At 38.6% G+C, this 17,015-nt stretch overlaps 1 protein-coding gene across 2 annotated transcripts in view; it reads right to left on the bottom strand.

Moving 5' to 3' along the window:
• The window catches only part of pak4 (p21 protein (Cdc42/Rac)-activated kinase 4), a 34,676-nt gene that overhangs the window by 7,414 nt on the left and 10,247 nt on the right, over nt 1-17,015 (bottom strand). For both annotated transcript variants that reach the window (XM_015047964.1, XM_015047965.1), the window contains exons 2-8: nt 7,896-8,126; nt 5,932-6,122; nt 5,016-5,199; nt 4,530-4,763; nt 3,094-3,546; nt 1,386-1,519; nt 249-375 (exon numbers count right to left, since the gene is read on the bottom strand). In XM_015047964.1, coding sequence (XP_014903450.1) covers nt 249-375; nt 1,386-1,519; nt 3,094-3,546; nt 4,530-4,763; nt 5,016-5,199; nt 5,932-6,122; nt 7,896-8,096 — 1,524 coding nt within the window. In that variant the 5' untranslated portion in view covers nt 8,097-8,126. The remainder of the gene's footprint in view (nt 1-248; nt 376-1,385; nt 1,520-3,093; nt 3,547-4,529; nt 4,764-5,015; nt 5,200-5,931; nt 6,123-7,895; nt 8,127-17,015) is intronic.

Genomic DNA, 17,015 nt, shown 5'->3' with positions numbered 1-17,015 from the left:
AAACATGAGGGATATGATCAAAAACCACCAAATTAACTCAAAAATCCCAGATAAAGTCTGAAGACGGAGATGAAGAAAAGAAAGAAAAGCGATAGAACCAGGACTGTAACCAGAATATGGACAAACATCCGTCTTTCTGTGTGGAGGCAGACAGTAAAGATGCCAATATTTCTGAACAGACCAGTTTATTTGGAAGCTTTTTGGACGTGGAGGGCGTTGTGCGTTTTCGGCGTACGGCGGTTACGTACCCGGCCATCATGCGTCAACAGGATGGAGTCGCTCTTTATGTCTCTGTGGATCACGCCTTGAGTGTGCAGGACAGACAGCGCCTTCAGCACTGACAGACAGACGGTGGCGATCTGCTCCTCGTTCATCCTGCAGTCAAACAGAAACCAAAGTCATCTGGGATTCAGTTTTTCAAGATTTTAGAGTTTCACTGAATTTCATGGGCGACTAATTTGAATTTGGCACCAAGAAAAGCAGCAGAGACACTGGAGACATTAAAAAGCTGCTCCTGTGGAAAAATACCAGATCACAGCACAGATTCTCCATCACGTTGTGCAACGCTGCCCCCTACTGGGCAGAAATATTTCTGCTGACATCAGATCAGTTCAATGACAACATTTTTTGTATTTTATACATTGTTTTTAACACTTTAAGAACTTATTTTCTCCTTTGTAGGAAAACAAAAAACTGTTTCTATTCCATTTCTATTAAATGTTTTAGTTGATTCAAAGACAGATTTCTTAATCAGAAGGTGGAAAGTTTCTGATAAAAAGCTGCAGTGAATTTTCACACATTTCTAGTTCCACATTTTTTCAACATTTTTGTAACATTCTCCACGTTTCAGAATAAAATTACTGATGGGACTCGATTCAAATATTTAATCAGGTTAATTACAAGGTGGATAACTAAATAATCGAAAATAAATTTCAATTTTAATTCAAAAACTGCTTTTTATAGAAATATGAACTCAACGACAAAGATTTTTATAGCTTATAGTTGCTTGTGCATCAGATTTAGGGGTGTACCAGAAACATGCAAATACAAGGGTTCCAGTTCGGGACTTTTGTATCCAAAACAATAATAAAAAGTGATAAATGGTGTTTAAGTTATTAATTAATTGAAATTTAAGTGTAAAACTCTCCAAGGGTTTGTTTGGCACAGCTTGTTCTGCTGGACTGAAGACATATTTAAATACCAGAGTGTGTTTGTAAACGGTGCATGTAAACTTCTGGTTGTTTAAACTGAAACATTTTCCCACTCAACGTCCAATTTTTAATCCAAGAAATTCCAGGAAATCTGGCAAAGACCTGCAGTTTCTGCTGAGTAAAAGAACCAAAAGCAAGCAGCTGCGTCGCCATGACGACGGGTTCAGCCATCACCTGGTGTGCGTCACGATGTCGGTGAGCGCTCCTCCCTCCAGGAACTCCATGACCACCCAGAGTTCGTCGCCCACCAGGTAGCTGTTGTACATCTCCACCACGTTGTCATGGTGATAGTCCCGCATGATCACCACCTGCCGTCACCGGGAAAAACAAAACCAACAAACAGGAACTACCGTTACTATCATCACACAGCTGAGACTCGTGAGCGTTCATTCCTACCTCATGGTAGCATAAAGTAGTTTCTTTTCTCTGTTGTCCATAGAAATTTTTTTTAAAATGGTAAAAAAAAAAATTTTTTCCTGAATATGTGCTTAATTCACTCTAGCTACAGTCCGTATCTGGTGCACTTTTTCCTTCCACTCAACTTTCTAGGTATAAGCTTAAACTTTTATAATTTTCTAAGACAGAATTATAGCTTATATAGATCTAAGGATGATGTTCTGCATAGTTTCCAATTCTCTACAGACCAGGTTACCTGTATTTTGTATGCTTATTTTTATCTAATCAGCAACCAGGTTTCCATGAACTATTTTTTTATCTGCATTTCGATGCAACGCATCACAGAATGTTGATGGAAACGGCAAAATAAGAAATAACTTCCTCAAATTTGCAAAAAGGTTTTTATGCTTGTTTGAGTTGGTTTTTGACTTTTCCATTAAAAAAAGTTAATGGAAACACATCAGTTCTGAAGTAGCTAAATAGGCTCTGATGTAGCGAACTTCCCCCTTCGTTAGTGGGTCTGTGCCTTACCAGAGGCACAGTTCAGACCTCCAGCTGAGATCGGATAATTCGGTTTTCTCAGATGTGTGGTTCATGATGGTTTACAACCTCTAGATCTTGTTTATTACAGCCATGCATGACGGCAACATCTGACAACATCTGCCTGGTTGCTTTGCTCTAAACCTGTAAACAGAAACTGGCCTAATTCACATTTTCCATTTATTTCCATGTTTGCAACATTTTAAAAGTTCACTCAAAGTTTTGATGACAATGGGATGGAAACACGGCTTATTTTATATCTAAATTAAATCTTTTTGGCGTCTGTTTTGGGCAGCAAAGAAATAATTTAATCGTACAGAGAAACACTACAAAAACACAAAATCTTACCAAGTATTTTTGGTCTACTTTCTAGTGCAAACACCTTAGTTCACTTGAAATAAGACAAAACTCATTTAGAGTAACTTTTCAGCAAGATACAGGAGCTTATCAATAGTTAATAACTCCTTAATATTGATTAAATCAGTGAAGTTTGTTTAACACATTTCACCAACAAGGCAGTTCAAAGTGCTTTTCATCATAAAAGCACAAAAATACAAAGTCATCAACAACTGAAACATTTGGCCAAATCTAAACGTGCTTACATTTAAAAAAGTACGAGTTTCACTACAATATGGGAAAAATCTCATAAGTGAAATAATCTCCCAGCAGAACTGGAACTTTTTCACCAATATTAAGGAATTATTGACTTAAAACAAGCTCCTATATCCTGCAGAAAAGTTACTTTTAAATTAATTTTGTCAAAAATACGTTGCCAGATTTTGTGTTTTTGCAGTGTGGATTCATTTCTCATTTTCTGCTGACTTGTTTTGGTTTTGCAGCAGATTTTGCTGGAATGTTTACAGCTTTTCTGAGAGCTTTCCGTTTGAGCCACAGTCCACCTCCAGGAGGGGTCAGAGGTCAAAGCGGCCGGATGTTAAAGCCATACCTCGTTGAAGAGAAGTTCCCTGCGCTGCTGCTTCCTCAGGTCCATCTTCTTCACGGCCACCAGCTTCCCGGTCGTCTTCACTGTGGCGATGCACACGATTCCAGTGGATCCCTCGCCGATCTTGATGTAGTGGTCCAGGTAGGTCCGCGGGTCGCCGGGGTCCACCACCAGCTGCAGCGCCGCTCTGAACTGCTCATGGGAAACCCTCTGGGGCTCCCGCTGCGGGGAGCGGCCCTGAGACGCCGCACCCGACCCCGGGGCCGCCGCAGGCACGCGGGGCCGTGGGGCCGGCGCGTTGGGATGGGGTGTGTGCGACAGCTGGGAGGAGTCCGGGGTCAGGCTGGGGTGGGAGGCGTGGTGGGAATGAGGGGGGCCGACTGGGGGCTTGGAGGAACCCCGGGCGGAGCTGCTGGAGGGTCCGTTCTGGGGGGAAGACTCATGGTGTCGCACCACCTGGATGGTAGAGACGAAAAACAGAAGAAAATCACAAACTTACAGAATGAAAAGGCGACAAACACGAACTCTGACAGGTCATCAGAGCTGGTGATCTGTCAACTCATCAGCTCTGAGCTTAGCTAATAGCAGAGGTAGCTAATCTACCACCATGTTAGCTAAGCTAATAGCAGCGGTAGCTAATCTACCACTGTGTTAGCTAAGCTAATAGCAGCGGTAGCTAATCTACCACCGTGTTAGCTAAGCTAATAGCAGCGGTAGCTAATCTACCACTGTGTTAGCTAAGCTAATAGCAGCGGTAGCTAATCTACCACCGTATTAGCTTAGCAAAACGCTAATTTAACAAAAATGTCCATAATTTCAATAACATATAAAGTATAAATTATATTTCAACCTTCATTTCAAATACATAGATCAATCGGTCATTGAGCCATTAGGAATGATAAATATTGTTTATATTGAAACAATTCAAACATGTTGAGGTAAATTACCTTTCTATTCAGAACGTTACAAAAAAAATCTCTAAATATTATCAGTTTTTTTGCATTTAGTAAATATAAATAATTTTGGTGATTCTAACTGACATAAAACAAGAAAAGTTTAGTCTGATTTAACTTCAGGCAGCCAGAAAAAAATGTCAGACTTTTTATGAGGTGTATGAAAATATCTGGTTTAAACTGTAAATAACATTTTCCAAATTAATGCCTTTAATCAAACATTAGCTTGAACTTTAGTACCAAACTGTGCAGTTTGAATATGAAGAACTTTAAAGGACTTTATACAGAAATCAAAAACTTTCCAAACCTTGAAAACATCTATTTGAAATTCAAGGATTTTCCAGGATTTTGAGCAGATGTATAAAACCTGATAAATACCGCACCTGATAAGTACCGGACCCTGATAAGTACCGGATCGGGTCTAGAGGAGGAAATACTTCCCTGAACTAACCAGCAGCAGCTTCGGCCATCTGGGCCGACTCCTACCTGTCCCGTTGGACTGCGTCCTCCGTCGCTGTCCGTCCTCGGGTACGTGTTGAACGGCCGTGTGTTCTGCTGGGCCGTCTTCATCACGCCTTCGCTCACCGGCAGGTTGGGCGTTCGGATGTTGGGCCCCGACAGCGGCCTCTTGTCCCTCGGAGACGTGGGGCTGCCGTCGCGCGCCACATAGCTGGACTTGGGCCGGTGGTCGCCGGCTTGGTCCCGGCGGATCACCTGGTCCTGAAAAATGGAGAGGTTGATAAAAATACAACAGGCTGGTTCTCAGCTACATTTAACTGTATAAAAAGGAAGAAAGATCTGCAGGATCAAAAGCTGAGATGCGCTGATCAGAAGTTTTAAGCCATCAGTTCTTCCCTATCAGATTGGTCGCCGCTGAACCTCAGATATCGGTATCAGAAGTTAAACATCTGGATCGGTGCGTCCCTAGTTAGTAACGTTTAGTGACTGAATCATTTGGGTCTCGGTTGGTACCTGGTTCCGGGGGTCTCTGTGAGGCTGCTGTCCCGAGCCGGACCGCTCCCTGTAGGCCCTGCTGGGCTCCTGGCCCCTCGGCTGCTGCTGGGGCCGGCCCTGCACGCCCTCGTCCTGGGGCTGGACGCCTCGCTGCCCGTGCTGCGGGTCGCCTCCGGCCGGGTGGTCCTGCCTCAGTCTGTCCCTGAGAGCCCAAACATGCAGTTAGCAAAACCAATAAACCAGTTATTTTCTAATCAATTGATCTAATTTTGGCTTTTCCCACCAACATGGGTTCCACAGTGCAGAGTGATGTCAGCTCGCTCAGGGCGGCCATTTTGTTTGACAGCTTCTATTTATTTGAACTTTGAATTCAGATCAACTCCAGTATCCAAAACTTGTACCTCAGCACCAGCAAAACTCCTTCAACATGTTTTTACTCCAGTAAGAGTGAAAAAGTATTTGGTAAAAAGTACTGAGTAACTGATCAAATTATTAAGCATTTAATGTTTAAAAATGACATCATCAGACGGACCAAAATATTAAGTTGAGAGGATATTTTGGTATTTTAAGAACCAAAATTACATTAATTTATATAAATAATAAAAATAACAAAATCAGGCAAAATTATCTTTTTCCAAATCAGTTTCCTTCAGTAAAAAACATGAAACTTTAACAAAAACCGCAGGCGTGTGTCTGGTGAATTTTTGGTTAAAACATGTTTTGGTAGAAAATCCTGAAACTTTACTCAATTAAAAACAGAGACACTTTATAATAAAAGTACTCAAAGTACAGTGTAGTAAAAATACTCTTAAAAGTAAATTATTTTCAAAAACGTTACTCAAATGTAAATTAGTAAATATATTTTTGGAAATATTTTTATTTTCTGTTTGTAGTCTTTTAGGAAAGGAAGCCACAGGAAAGTGATTTCTCCCACCTGTCAGGGTGTGTGTGGAGCCTGTGCCGGGGGTCGCCGTTCTGCTCTCCACCTGCAGAGTCCCTGCGGGGCTGAGTGGGGGGGCTGCCTCGCCGCAGGGAGTTCGATCGAGTCACGGACATGGTGTCGAACTCGTCCAGCAGCCACGTTAGAGAGCCGTCTGCCCCCAGCTTCGTGCCTCGTACGATCGTCTGGCGTCACAGGACAGAAAAATGCAGCGTTTTAATCTAAAGCATGGAAACGATCCAGTTGGTTCCATTTTCAAAGTTTTCTTTGAAAATGCTATCCTGCATAGTTAGATACTCTTTAAACTTAAATAAATGCTTGGGCAATATATTCTTCACTGAGTTTTTCCATGGTAAAATTCAAGAACATTTCAAGAATTTTCAAGGTAAGTTTTAAAAACACCACAGTTTGGAGTTAAATCAATAAAACAAAAAGTCAGTTTCAATTCCCCATTATATGATGGCATTTATTACTGTTAACAATACATTGTGATAGGGACAACATAAACTATAACATAATGAAAGTTAAGTAAATCTTGACCTGATTTGTCTGAAAAAGTTGCAAAAAATTCTCTAAAAATGTTCACGCTTCTGGCATTTAGCAAATCTAAATAATTTGGGTTATTCTAACTAACCTCAATCTAGAAAACATTGGTTTTATTTAACGTCAGACCAAAAGAAAAAAATCTTTTAATTATCTGTAAATATCTTGTTTCAACTTTAACGTTTTTAAATCTAGGATTTTACTCAAACATAGTTTGCACTTTATTACAAAACTGTGCAGTTTGAATATCAAGCACTTTTCAGGACCTTATACAGAAATCAAGCACTTTTCAGGACTTTATACAGAACTTTCCAAACCTTGAAATCACCTAATGAAATTCAAGCATTTTCAAATATTTCAAGCACCTGCATGAACTCCGTCTTCAAAAGTGATTAAAACTGACAGTAAGATTCACATTTAAACACTGAAATGAATACAGGTACAGTTAAAAGTGAACCTGTATGCAGACGACATCGTTCTTTATTTGACTGATGCAACTTTAGGAGCTTTAAGAAACCTTTCAGCGGTTGGAAGCTACTCAAGTTCTTTCATTTTGTTGAAGATCTCAACCAAAAATATTCCTCCACACTGGAAGGGAAGAAGCCTTTCGAGTGAAACATTTCCAAGACACGACAGAAAACGAGTTTTTATCTAGAGCAGGGGTGCCCAAAGTGGGTCCTGGAGGCCCGGCATCCTGCATGTTTTATTTCTCTCCCTGGTTTAACGCACCTGGATCAAATGATGGCTCGTTAGAAGGCCTAAGAGGAACACTGACAAGCTGAAAAGGTTGTTGCTACCACCAGGAAGAGAACTAAAACATGCAGGATGCCAGGCCTCCAGGACCCACTTTGGGCACCCCTGATCTAGAGCATGTGAAGAACTAAAAGGATTCAGTTCTTTAAGGCGGTTACAGTTGTTTTGAAGGTTTTCTGTCTCAAGTTCAGTCCCAGAGACTTGAACTTAGCTTCTGCATGTTCTTCAACACCTGATCTGAATAAATGTTTAAGAAATGTCAATGTTTGCTCTTTAAAAGTGACTGAAAATGCCACAAAGATTCAAATTTAAACACTGCAAATTACAGTTACAAGTTCCCCTTTATGCAGATGACAACATTTTTTATTTGACTGGTGCTACTTTAAGTATGTTGAGGACCTTCAAGCATCAGTTTAGGGTTTGAAATTTACTCTAGTTCTTCCATTTTGTTGAAGATGCTTTACTTCTCGTCCAAAAACATTTCTCAGAAACAGAAGAAGCCTTTTGGGCGAAACGTGAAGCATCTTAGAGGCACAAGAGAAGTCGCCCAGTTGCTCTCTATTTAACCACTTACAACCATCATTTCCTGTATGACTGAGAATGGATGCCAACGCCTCACCGTAAAGTTGTGAATATGAATAAAACAGAGTAGCTCCTCTTACCTTTCGCGGTTCTACGGTGGTGATGACCGTCGCGTCGATGAAAGGCTTTGGCCTCTTGGCCGTGTCTTCGATGAGGGACTGCCATTGGCGCGGCAGCCCAACGAACTTCTGCTCCTGCTCGTCAAAGTCCGTGTGGACGCGATGCTCGAAGTTGGACGGAGCAGAGATCTGGATTCGAGACTTCTTCTTTTTGGCAAACATGGTGGCAATGGCTGCAAGCTAGCATCAGATCTGCAGCGAGGGAGAAGAGAAGAAGGCAATGTGATTAGCAAATAAATACAAAAGAAAAACCTTAGTGTACCAGCACAATAAAGCTGCTATGCACACATTTTATTGCATTAATATCTCATATGCTTGCACATTTCAACCCAGGGACTAATAGGCTAGATGGTGGCATTTATCTAGCTCTGACCTTTAGCTAAAGGTCATCATCAGGCTCAAACAAAACTTGAACCCAATATTGATGACAAGACATCAGGTCCAAGCATTTCCTGAAGGGGAGAGCAGTTTGAGGAGACAGAGACTCATCTGTAAAAGGTCACTTCCTGAAGATTAACAGCAGCTTTTATGACCCAGAGGAGAAAATTAACGTTTCGGATGTGAGCTGTTCAGCACCACAAGTCAAGCCATACAAGAGACAGAGAGATGAAAGCAGCAAAGAACAAAACAAAAAGGAAAACAATGAACTGCAAGATGATACTAATGAGGAAAACAGCAGCTAGCATGAAGGCATAGAAGGACAGTTTTGTTTCCAGTTTTGTGTCTAATTCATTTTGTTTGTCGTTTCTGTTTTAAATCTACAGCTTATCATTGACAATGTGTTCTTGCATTATTATCACCACCATATTACATGAAAATGGTCCTCTCTGACTTTTTAACTAAAGTCCGAGAGGTTAGAGTCCTTGTCAAACGGCGTTTTGACTAAAGTCCGAAGGGTTGGAGTCCCAGTTGACGGCGTCTCAACTAAAGTTCTACAGCTTTTTATTTCTCTTTCTCACTGTTTACGTTTTAATGATGTAAACAGACTCATTAGTCCCTGTTAAACGTCGTTTAACTGGGACTCTAAGGACTTCAGTTAAACAACGTTTGACTGAAGTCCTAAAAGGGGTGCGGGTTTTAATGTTTGCTTTTTTTTTTTAAATCTCTCTCTCTTTCTCACTGTTTATTACATGCTGTTTTTATTGTAATTATGTAAAGCACTTGGAAATGCCTTGCTGCTGAAATGTGCTATACAAATAAAATTTGATTGATTGATTGAAAACAATATTATCGTTTATCGCAATAAATTCTGGGACAATTTATCATTCAGCAACACTTGATACAATAACTGACCTACTAGCAGGAACATAAATGTAAATCGAGACACAAGATCAGGCTGCAATATTAGAGAAACATTCAATAATATTGATTAATGATGTGATGATGATACAGGCAGAACCAGAAGTTTCCTCACCATCTACAGTTAAATAAAATCAAACTTCTCTTATTTTAGGTCCATTAGAATCACCTAAATAACTTATATTTGCTAAATGCCAGAATAATGAAAGAAAGAATTAAGGCTGAAAAATGTATCACAATGTGAGCATTTCATATCAGTCAAGATCCACAATGGTTTTTGTTTTAAATATAATGTAACATACTATTATTGGTAGAGAAGAAACAGACGCTAGGCTACCGGCTGGCTCATTAAACTGGTTACTATCCATTTGGATTTTGGGAAAAGAAGGAATCTGACATGATAAATGTTGGAAATCAGTAGGTTCCACTATGAAACAACACACAGAATCACAACACCTGAATATGTGGGAGCAACTTCATGTTTTCACCTACGAGCCTCATAATCGTCTAAAAACAAAAAAAGATCCGGCGGAGTGGAAGGAGAAAATCCGTGCAACTGAAGAGGAAATTGTGGATAAAAGAGGAAAATCATGTCAACAGGTTAGCAGCATTTTGATTACTTAAAAAAGTGAAATCAAAAGCTTATATTTTGATACATTTTCAGCATTAAGTGACAGACGATAAAAAAGGTCAAAACTCAGTTCTAGCATGAAAATTAAGTGCAAGTTGTTTGTTCATTTCAGACGGTTCACGCGAGACGGGCAGGAGTAAAAGCTTGTATTCAGCAGTTACAGAGACAGAAAGGCCAGAAGAATAATTAGGTTTTTAAACATGTTTGCTAGCTGGTGAAATCGGGTCACCAGCTGATTAAACGTTGCTGACCTAATATTTTTTTTTTGGCTGCTGAGCAGCAGTAATCTCCTATGACTGAGAAACATCTACAGGGAGCAGTGCACTGCAAAAACGCAAAATCTTACCAACTAGTTTTGGTCTAGCTTCTAGTGCAAATATCTTAACTTACAAGTAACTTTTTAGAAAGCTGTAGGAGCTTGAATTCAGCCAATAACGCCTTCATATTGATTTTAAAAAGTACTTATTCTACTGGCAGATTATTTTAATTAAAACAAGACATTTTCATATGCTGTAAGTGAAATAATCTGCAAATGTAACAGGAACTTTTTCAGGAGTTTTAAGGAATTACTGACTTAGAACAAACTCCTATTTCTTGCTGAAAAGCTACTTGTCTTTGTCTTATTTCAAGCATACTAAGATATTTGTTCTAACTGGACAAAAATACTTGGTAAGATTTTGTGTTTTTGCAGTGTGGGACATCAGACGCCCCCTGAAAACCAGAGGCTGCTGTGGTTTGACTGCATAAAAACCTGCAGGTTGAAGAGAAAACACTCCCAGTAATAAAACAGAGTCCTGCTGGGTAGCAGCATGCTAAACCGCTAAGGGGGATATTTCATTTTCATCCAGCAGATTTTTCTGTTATTTCCTACAAATAAACAGCACCACACCTTCAAGCGCTGCTTAAATAATAAAGACAGACTAGAAGAAAAAAAAAGATGCAGGGATTGTGGGGCAGAATGACGGAGAGCTGGGTGGGAGCGCCGACTCGGGCGATTAGGGTGGATCATAAGCCAGAAGCCGTGAGTCATGCTGCTGGCCCAGGCAGAGTTACTACAGACCTTCACAGCAGGGATGTTTGATGTGAACAGAGACCCACCCAGAAACAGAAATGAAAAGAAAACGACTCGGTCGCTAACGATGTAGCACCGGAGCAGCAGCAGCAACATCCCAGCATTAAAAACAGCAGAGCGAGACAAAATACTGGAGATATTTACCAGAGGCCTTTATGCATGGAGTCTAGATTAGGGCTAGTCGATGTAAACTTAATATTTTGTGGGATTTAAAAAATAAAAATGTGTTTAGAGCCAGAGGTTGGGAGATTACCCAAAGATTGGACTCAAGTCGCAAATCTTTACTGAAGAGTGAAAAAGTATTTGGTAAAAAAAATCAACTCAAGTTTTGAGTAACTGATCAAATTATCAATCATTTAATGTTTAAAAATTACATCATAAAATGGACAAAAATAGAAAGTTAAGAGGAAATTTTGGCATTTTAACAACCAAAATAGCAAAAATTCATACAATAAATAAAATCAGGCAAAATATTTTTTTTCTAAAATCTGTTTCTTTCAATAAAAAACTTATAAAACTTTAACAGAAACTGCAGCTGTGTGTCAGGTGAATGTTTGGTTAAAACATGTTTACAGACGTCATAATCCCTCTTATTGTTTTGCTTTTAAGTGTTTTTTTCTGTTACTTGTTTTGGGTTGTCGTGTTATCTGCTGTTCACAAATGGTCTCAAAACAACAACATTATCGTTTATCGCAATAATTACTGGGACAATTTATCATCTAGCAATAATTGTCATTGTGCCAGTCGTATCAATATTTACCTACGGTGTAAAAGCGTCTCCGTTGCTGACATTTAGGGCTCAAACGATTAATTGGATTGAAGTAATCGTCAACTAATGGTAATCATTAATCATTAACTGAAATATCTAGAATAAAAACACCAGATAATTATGAAATACTTCTTAAAGTAAAGCGCTGCTTCATCCATAACATCAGGGAAAGTTTCTGACACTCATGAATCATTCTGACATTTTCATATTTACAGGCTGGGAGTGAAAGAACATTTTGGCTCTGAAACGCTGAGTTTTATCCTTCATCTGGTTCCAAATCGCTGTGGGCGAAAAACAAGATTTTACTGCAGCCCTGAGGAGCCAAGAAATCATAAGATGTGATGCAAGGCGAGAAAAATGACAAACAGGAAGCGGATCACAGGGCAGCTTTTTATGGGCCGATACTGATTAATGGAAACCAAACGAGAAAATAAAATATTTAGACTGAAATTCATCAACATTTTCTAACAATAAACATACCTGAAGATGTTTTAGGAAAACTTTTCTTTTAACTGGAAACTGTGGTGGAGATTTACTATTGAAAAATCACTTCATCTGGGTTGACAAGTAATTTCTTCAAGTTCAGTAAAACATTTTCTGATAGTCTGGCTCCACCTTAACCCAGCATCACTTTGGATTAGGAATCCAAACGTCTTGGTCTACATCATCACAAAAACAATAAAAAGTATCTTAATTTTCATAAACAAGTATGACAATTGACTAAATTCTGGTTTATGTAATATTTTCAACATTATATAAAGATGTGCTCAGAATAAGGTATAAATTACAACATAATGGCAGGGCGGCATTATGAAGGAGGGCCTGCAGCCAATGGAGTTGAAGCTCCTTTCACAGTAAAACCTGGACAGCAGGTACAGTTTAAACATTTCAACATTTACTGCATAAGATAAAAACTGCTGGTAAAACTCGAGTTCTGGACCACAAGTCTAAATCAGGTCTCAAGTCTTCAAAAAAATTAAATTTACAGATGAATCTTAATTTTCTAGAAAAACAACTTAGAAATTTCTGAGTTTCAAAAGTTGAAAATTAAAATAAATATTTTTACTTTTATAAATTTTCTGAGTTGTATTTCCAACTTAAAACTTCAATTTTTCTCTAGACTTTTTCTGAGATTAATTTCTGATTTTTTTTTTCTCTCTCAAATTTCTGACTTTTGGCACTCACAAAGGTCCAAGTTTTTTGTAGAAATTTTCTGAGATTAATCTCAAAATGTTTGTGCTATTTTTGGGAAACTTTTGTTTTTGTATCTGCAATGGCCTTAATACGCCGTCATACTTTTCTCTAAAAACCAATAATAAAAATATAAAACCTTGTATATATATCCACCCGTTATATTCCTGAGTCATTTTCTGAGTTTTCCTGTTTCCCGCCCTCTTCCCAGAGCGAACCGGTCCCTCGCAGTCTGTCCATCCATGCCTGGCTGAACAGCGAGAAAGCCTGTCTGCTCTGTGGACCGAACCGGACTGATGAGTTCTGGACAGAGCCGCTGTCTTCTGGCCTGATTTACTGTGTGGGTGGTCTGCACTGTGAAAGATGCCAGTTTGAGTGAATAATGATACAAGTTGAACTGAAGCCAGCTGCGACTATATGAAGAGATTTAGGCTGTAAGCATATGGACAAAATATGCTCCAGATTTCTTCTTCTTCTTCTTCATAAAGTTGGCAGGAGAGTAAAAACATACTCAGTTTAAACAGATGAGATGATGCATATTATTGGATTCAGAGGAACAGGGAATAATTTAGGGCTGAAACGATTAATCGTGATTAATCGATTGATGAAATGACCATCAACTAATTTAGTAATTGATTAATCATTAACTGGAGTACACAGAGTCAAAGAAAGTCTATTTTCTTTAACAACAACATATTTGGAGGAATTATTAAGCCACACATTTTGGATTAAAGAAAAACAAAAACACCGTTGTCTGAATATATTTAAGCTATAAAACTCCTCAAGTGGCAGCTTTAGTTTCACCTGGTTCGAGGAATGCCGTTACTGCCTTTTAAGCAATAAAATGTTTAATAAGGAATATAAGTTTGTTTATATTCATTTAAAATATTGCTAGTATTGTATAAAAGTTTTAGCACCACATTAATTGCAATGAACTGAATACTACAAATATATTGAACTCATTTAGTAATCGATTAACTGAGTATACAGACTGGGAAAAAAGTCCAATCACTGAAAACAAACTCACAATCAGAGCAGTAATTAAACCAAACTGCACAGAAAATACAGACATTTTGCCTACAAGACTGTAAATATTTCACCCACAGCTCAAGTGGCAGTGTTAGCTCCACTTGGTTCAAAATCTGTTAAAAATAAAGAAATCTGTTAAGCACCTTTTGTTATTCAATTATTAATTGGTTAATCCAAAAATATAATCAATAGGTCAGTCCTAGACTGCAGTGATGCCAAGTCCAGCAGAAAAGGCAGAGCTTTTCAGATTAAGTTTTTTTTAGCTGCAGACATCATTTGCATTCACTAAAGAAACACTTTTATTGCATTTAGGCAAATAAAATCTTTAATTTCTTATTTAGAAAAGGAACTGAATTCTTTACTTGCATGTTTTTATGCATTTCTGGTATTGAAAAAAAAAAAACCCCGCTTACATGGTTGAATGACAAATCTGCAGAATGGGCCAATTATTTTATTTAATCTCTTAATCATCAGAATAAACATTAGTTGCAGCCCTAATTCAAAAACACTTTATTAATCCCAGAGGGAAATTAAATGCAACTCAGACAATTTTCCACCACTAGTTCTTCTCCAACAAATAAAACAGTGTTTGACCTGATGAACCCTGTTTCTCTTGAAATCTAAAATCATCTCCCTTGTTTTGTTCACATCCAAGATAAGACGACTGTTTGCACACCAGGCCTCGTTTCACAGGGACAGATTACTGCTGTTGCACCACATGCTTCTAAAGCTGTGGACCCACAAACACCAGGCGTCCACACCAACGCAGACAGAAACAGAAAATGAAAACATCCCTTCTACCAAAGACCCACACAGGAAAATACGGAGGCATTCCCACCAGCCGTGTTTAATACGCTGTAATCCAACTCCGGTCCGTTTGTCGAGAAACTCCGGTCCGTTTGTCTGATACAGACCAAAATAAATGAACACTGGTCCACCCACAAACCTTGGTGCCGGTTCTGTACAAGTGAACTTTGGTGCAGTTTGAATGCATATGTGAACACCAAACACACCAGAGACTGCTCCAAAAGCAGGAAGTGAACTACAGAGCAGGGCATTCTGGCTAAATACAACCAAAACAAACGCATTAGCCTAGCACTAGCAGCAGAAATGGCTTGATGTCTTTAGTCAAAGACAAAAAAGAAACCCCTAAAATCTGATAAAACTCCATTTTTGTTTCCATTTTGTGAAAAATCAAATTGCACTCAGTAGCTGTGTTTCCATTACAAATGTGGGTAAAACTTTGTCAATATGTTGAAAAATCACAATTTCACAAATTTCTAAAAAATAAGAACCGTAATTAAAATCACGTCGGTAAGTTTGTTCACGTGATAAGTCATTAAAAAACACGCGCTGCATCATCAACCTCCTACTGCTTCCTGTTGTTTTCTTCCTTGTGGTTTCTTCCAGTGGCAACATCTGGTGTTGATCATGTGACTCGTGTGATGCGAAAAAAGTGTTTCCGTTGCAGTTTTGCGAAACAAATCAATTTTAATACAGCTAAAAATAACCCAACTATCAAATGATTTTTTTACAAAATAAAGCAAATTTTCAAAATGTCAACTTGCGAAATTATATGGTGAATGGAAACGTAGCTAATGTCTTCTTTAGAGGTTGTCATGTTGTTTCCTTCAGTGGTTCTTGGTGCAGCGCCCCCACAGGCGAGGAGGAGAAGTTTCAAATGGGTTTGGTTGATTTGACACGATGCAGTTAAAAAAAACCCTGAAAATGTATTAAATGTTGCCACTTTGATCCCCAACCGAACCGAATGCACCAGATTATCATGTGTGAAAACAGCCTAATAGGTACTAAACTGATGCCCAGCTGACTGTCAGCTCACCTGGTACAAACAAGCAGGAGGGCTTATTTAAAGTCAAATGTCTCTCCTTCTGACCATACAGTTAAAAACTCAACACCACAGGAAATGTGGTTCTAAATTAATTAAAACGAGGCACAAGCTGGAACAGGAAGTGAAGTAAACGGTGCAAACATGAGGTCTCACACAACTCACAGAATTATCCCAATCTATGCCATAATCTCTCCGAGTTGACGCAAATTAATCCATTTATCACGGATAATGGTGCTGAAGTTAGTAATTACGACATGAATCCCAACTTTAATGAGTTTAATCCAATGCAAATACTGTTCTGCATTTCTTAGACATTTGAAATTTAATTAAATGGCTTTTTCCATACGGACCACAATGACAGCCGACCACAGAATTAAGATAATCAACTTCCTCTGAATGTCTGGGAACCAGCCACAGAAACTGGCAGAACCTATAAATCCACCAGCCAAAAATCAACAATTTCTCACGTTTTAGTTCGAGGTCGCAGCTCTTTAAGGGGACAGGAGCATTCTGGCTTTAAAGTTATCCACCATAACGCTGCATTCAGGCTGCCCTTGTTGTTGCGATGCTCTAATATTAGCTCACCGCTGCTGAATCCGAGGTGACAATTCATAGGTTGTTCCCTCAGTGCAGCAGACGCAGGATTCCCAGATTTATAAAGGCCTGCAAAGACTTACAGTTCACAAAACTCTTTATGCAATTAACCTGACGAAATGTTATAAAAACTAGAGGTGGGCGATATGGGCTTAAAATGTTATCACATTGTTTTGTGGTACTATTGTGACAACTATAAAAGTGACAATAAGAAGTGACAATATTTATAACGATGTTTTTAGGAAACTAAAGCTGCGACTGTGTGTCACATCAATTATAGCTTCACAAACACAAATACTGCTCCTGAAAAACATTTATATTTGTAATTTGCTTCTTTAGGCCTCCAGTCATAAGAAGGTATGATTTATGATACTAAAATGCACAAATCAGTGCATTTAGTCATATTTTCTGATACACCTTTATTAAACAAAATGGAGAAAAATAGTAAAAATCCTGACGGTTTTAGGTTTCTTTAAACATTAACTGGAATTTATGGCAACAACAATAAATCTAAATATTATCTTGATAAGAAATTCATTACAATTATAAACAATACGATTAATTCCCACCCCTGTTATGAACTAACTTAAATAATTATAAAAAATAAATCACTTAAAATGCTGCATTTTAAATGATTAAACTTTATT

The sequence above is a fragment of the Poecilia latipinna genome, unplaced genomic scaffold (assembly GCF_001443285.1).
Source record: "Poecilia latipinna isolate Pla-1442-1.1 unplaced genomic scaffold, P_latipinna-1.0 Scaffold852, whole genome shotgun sequence".
Taxonomy (NCBI): Eukaryota; Metazoa; Chordata; class Actinopteri; order Cyprinodontiformes; family Poeciliidae; genus Poecilia; species Poecilia latipinna.
The sequence above is the reverse complement of the archived record's forward strand: the minus strand, read 5'-3'. Positions and strand labels throughout refer to the sequence as shown.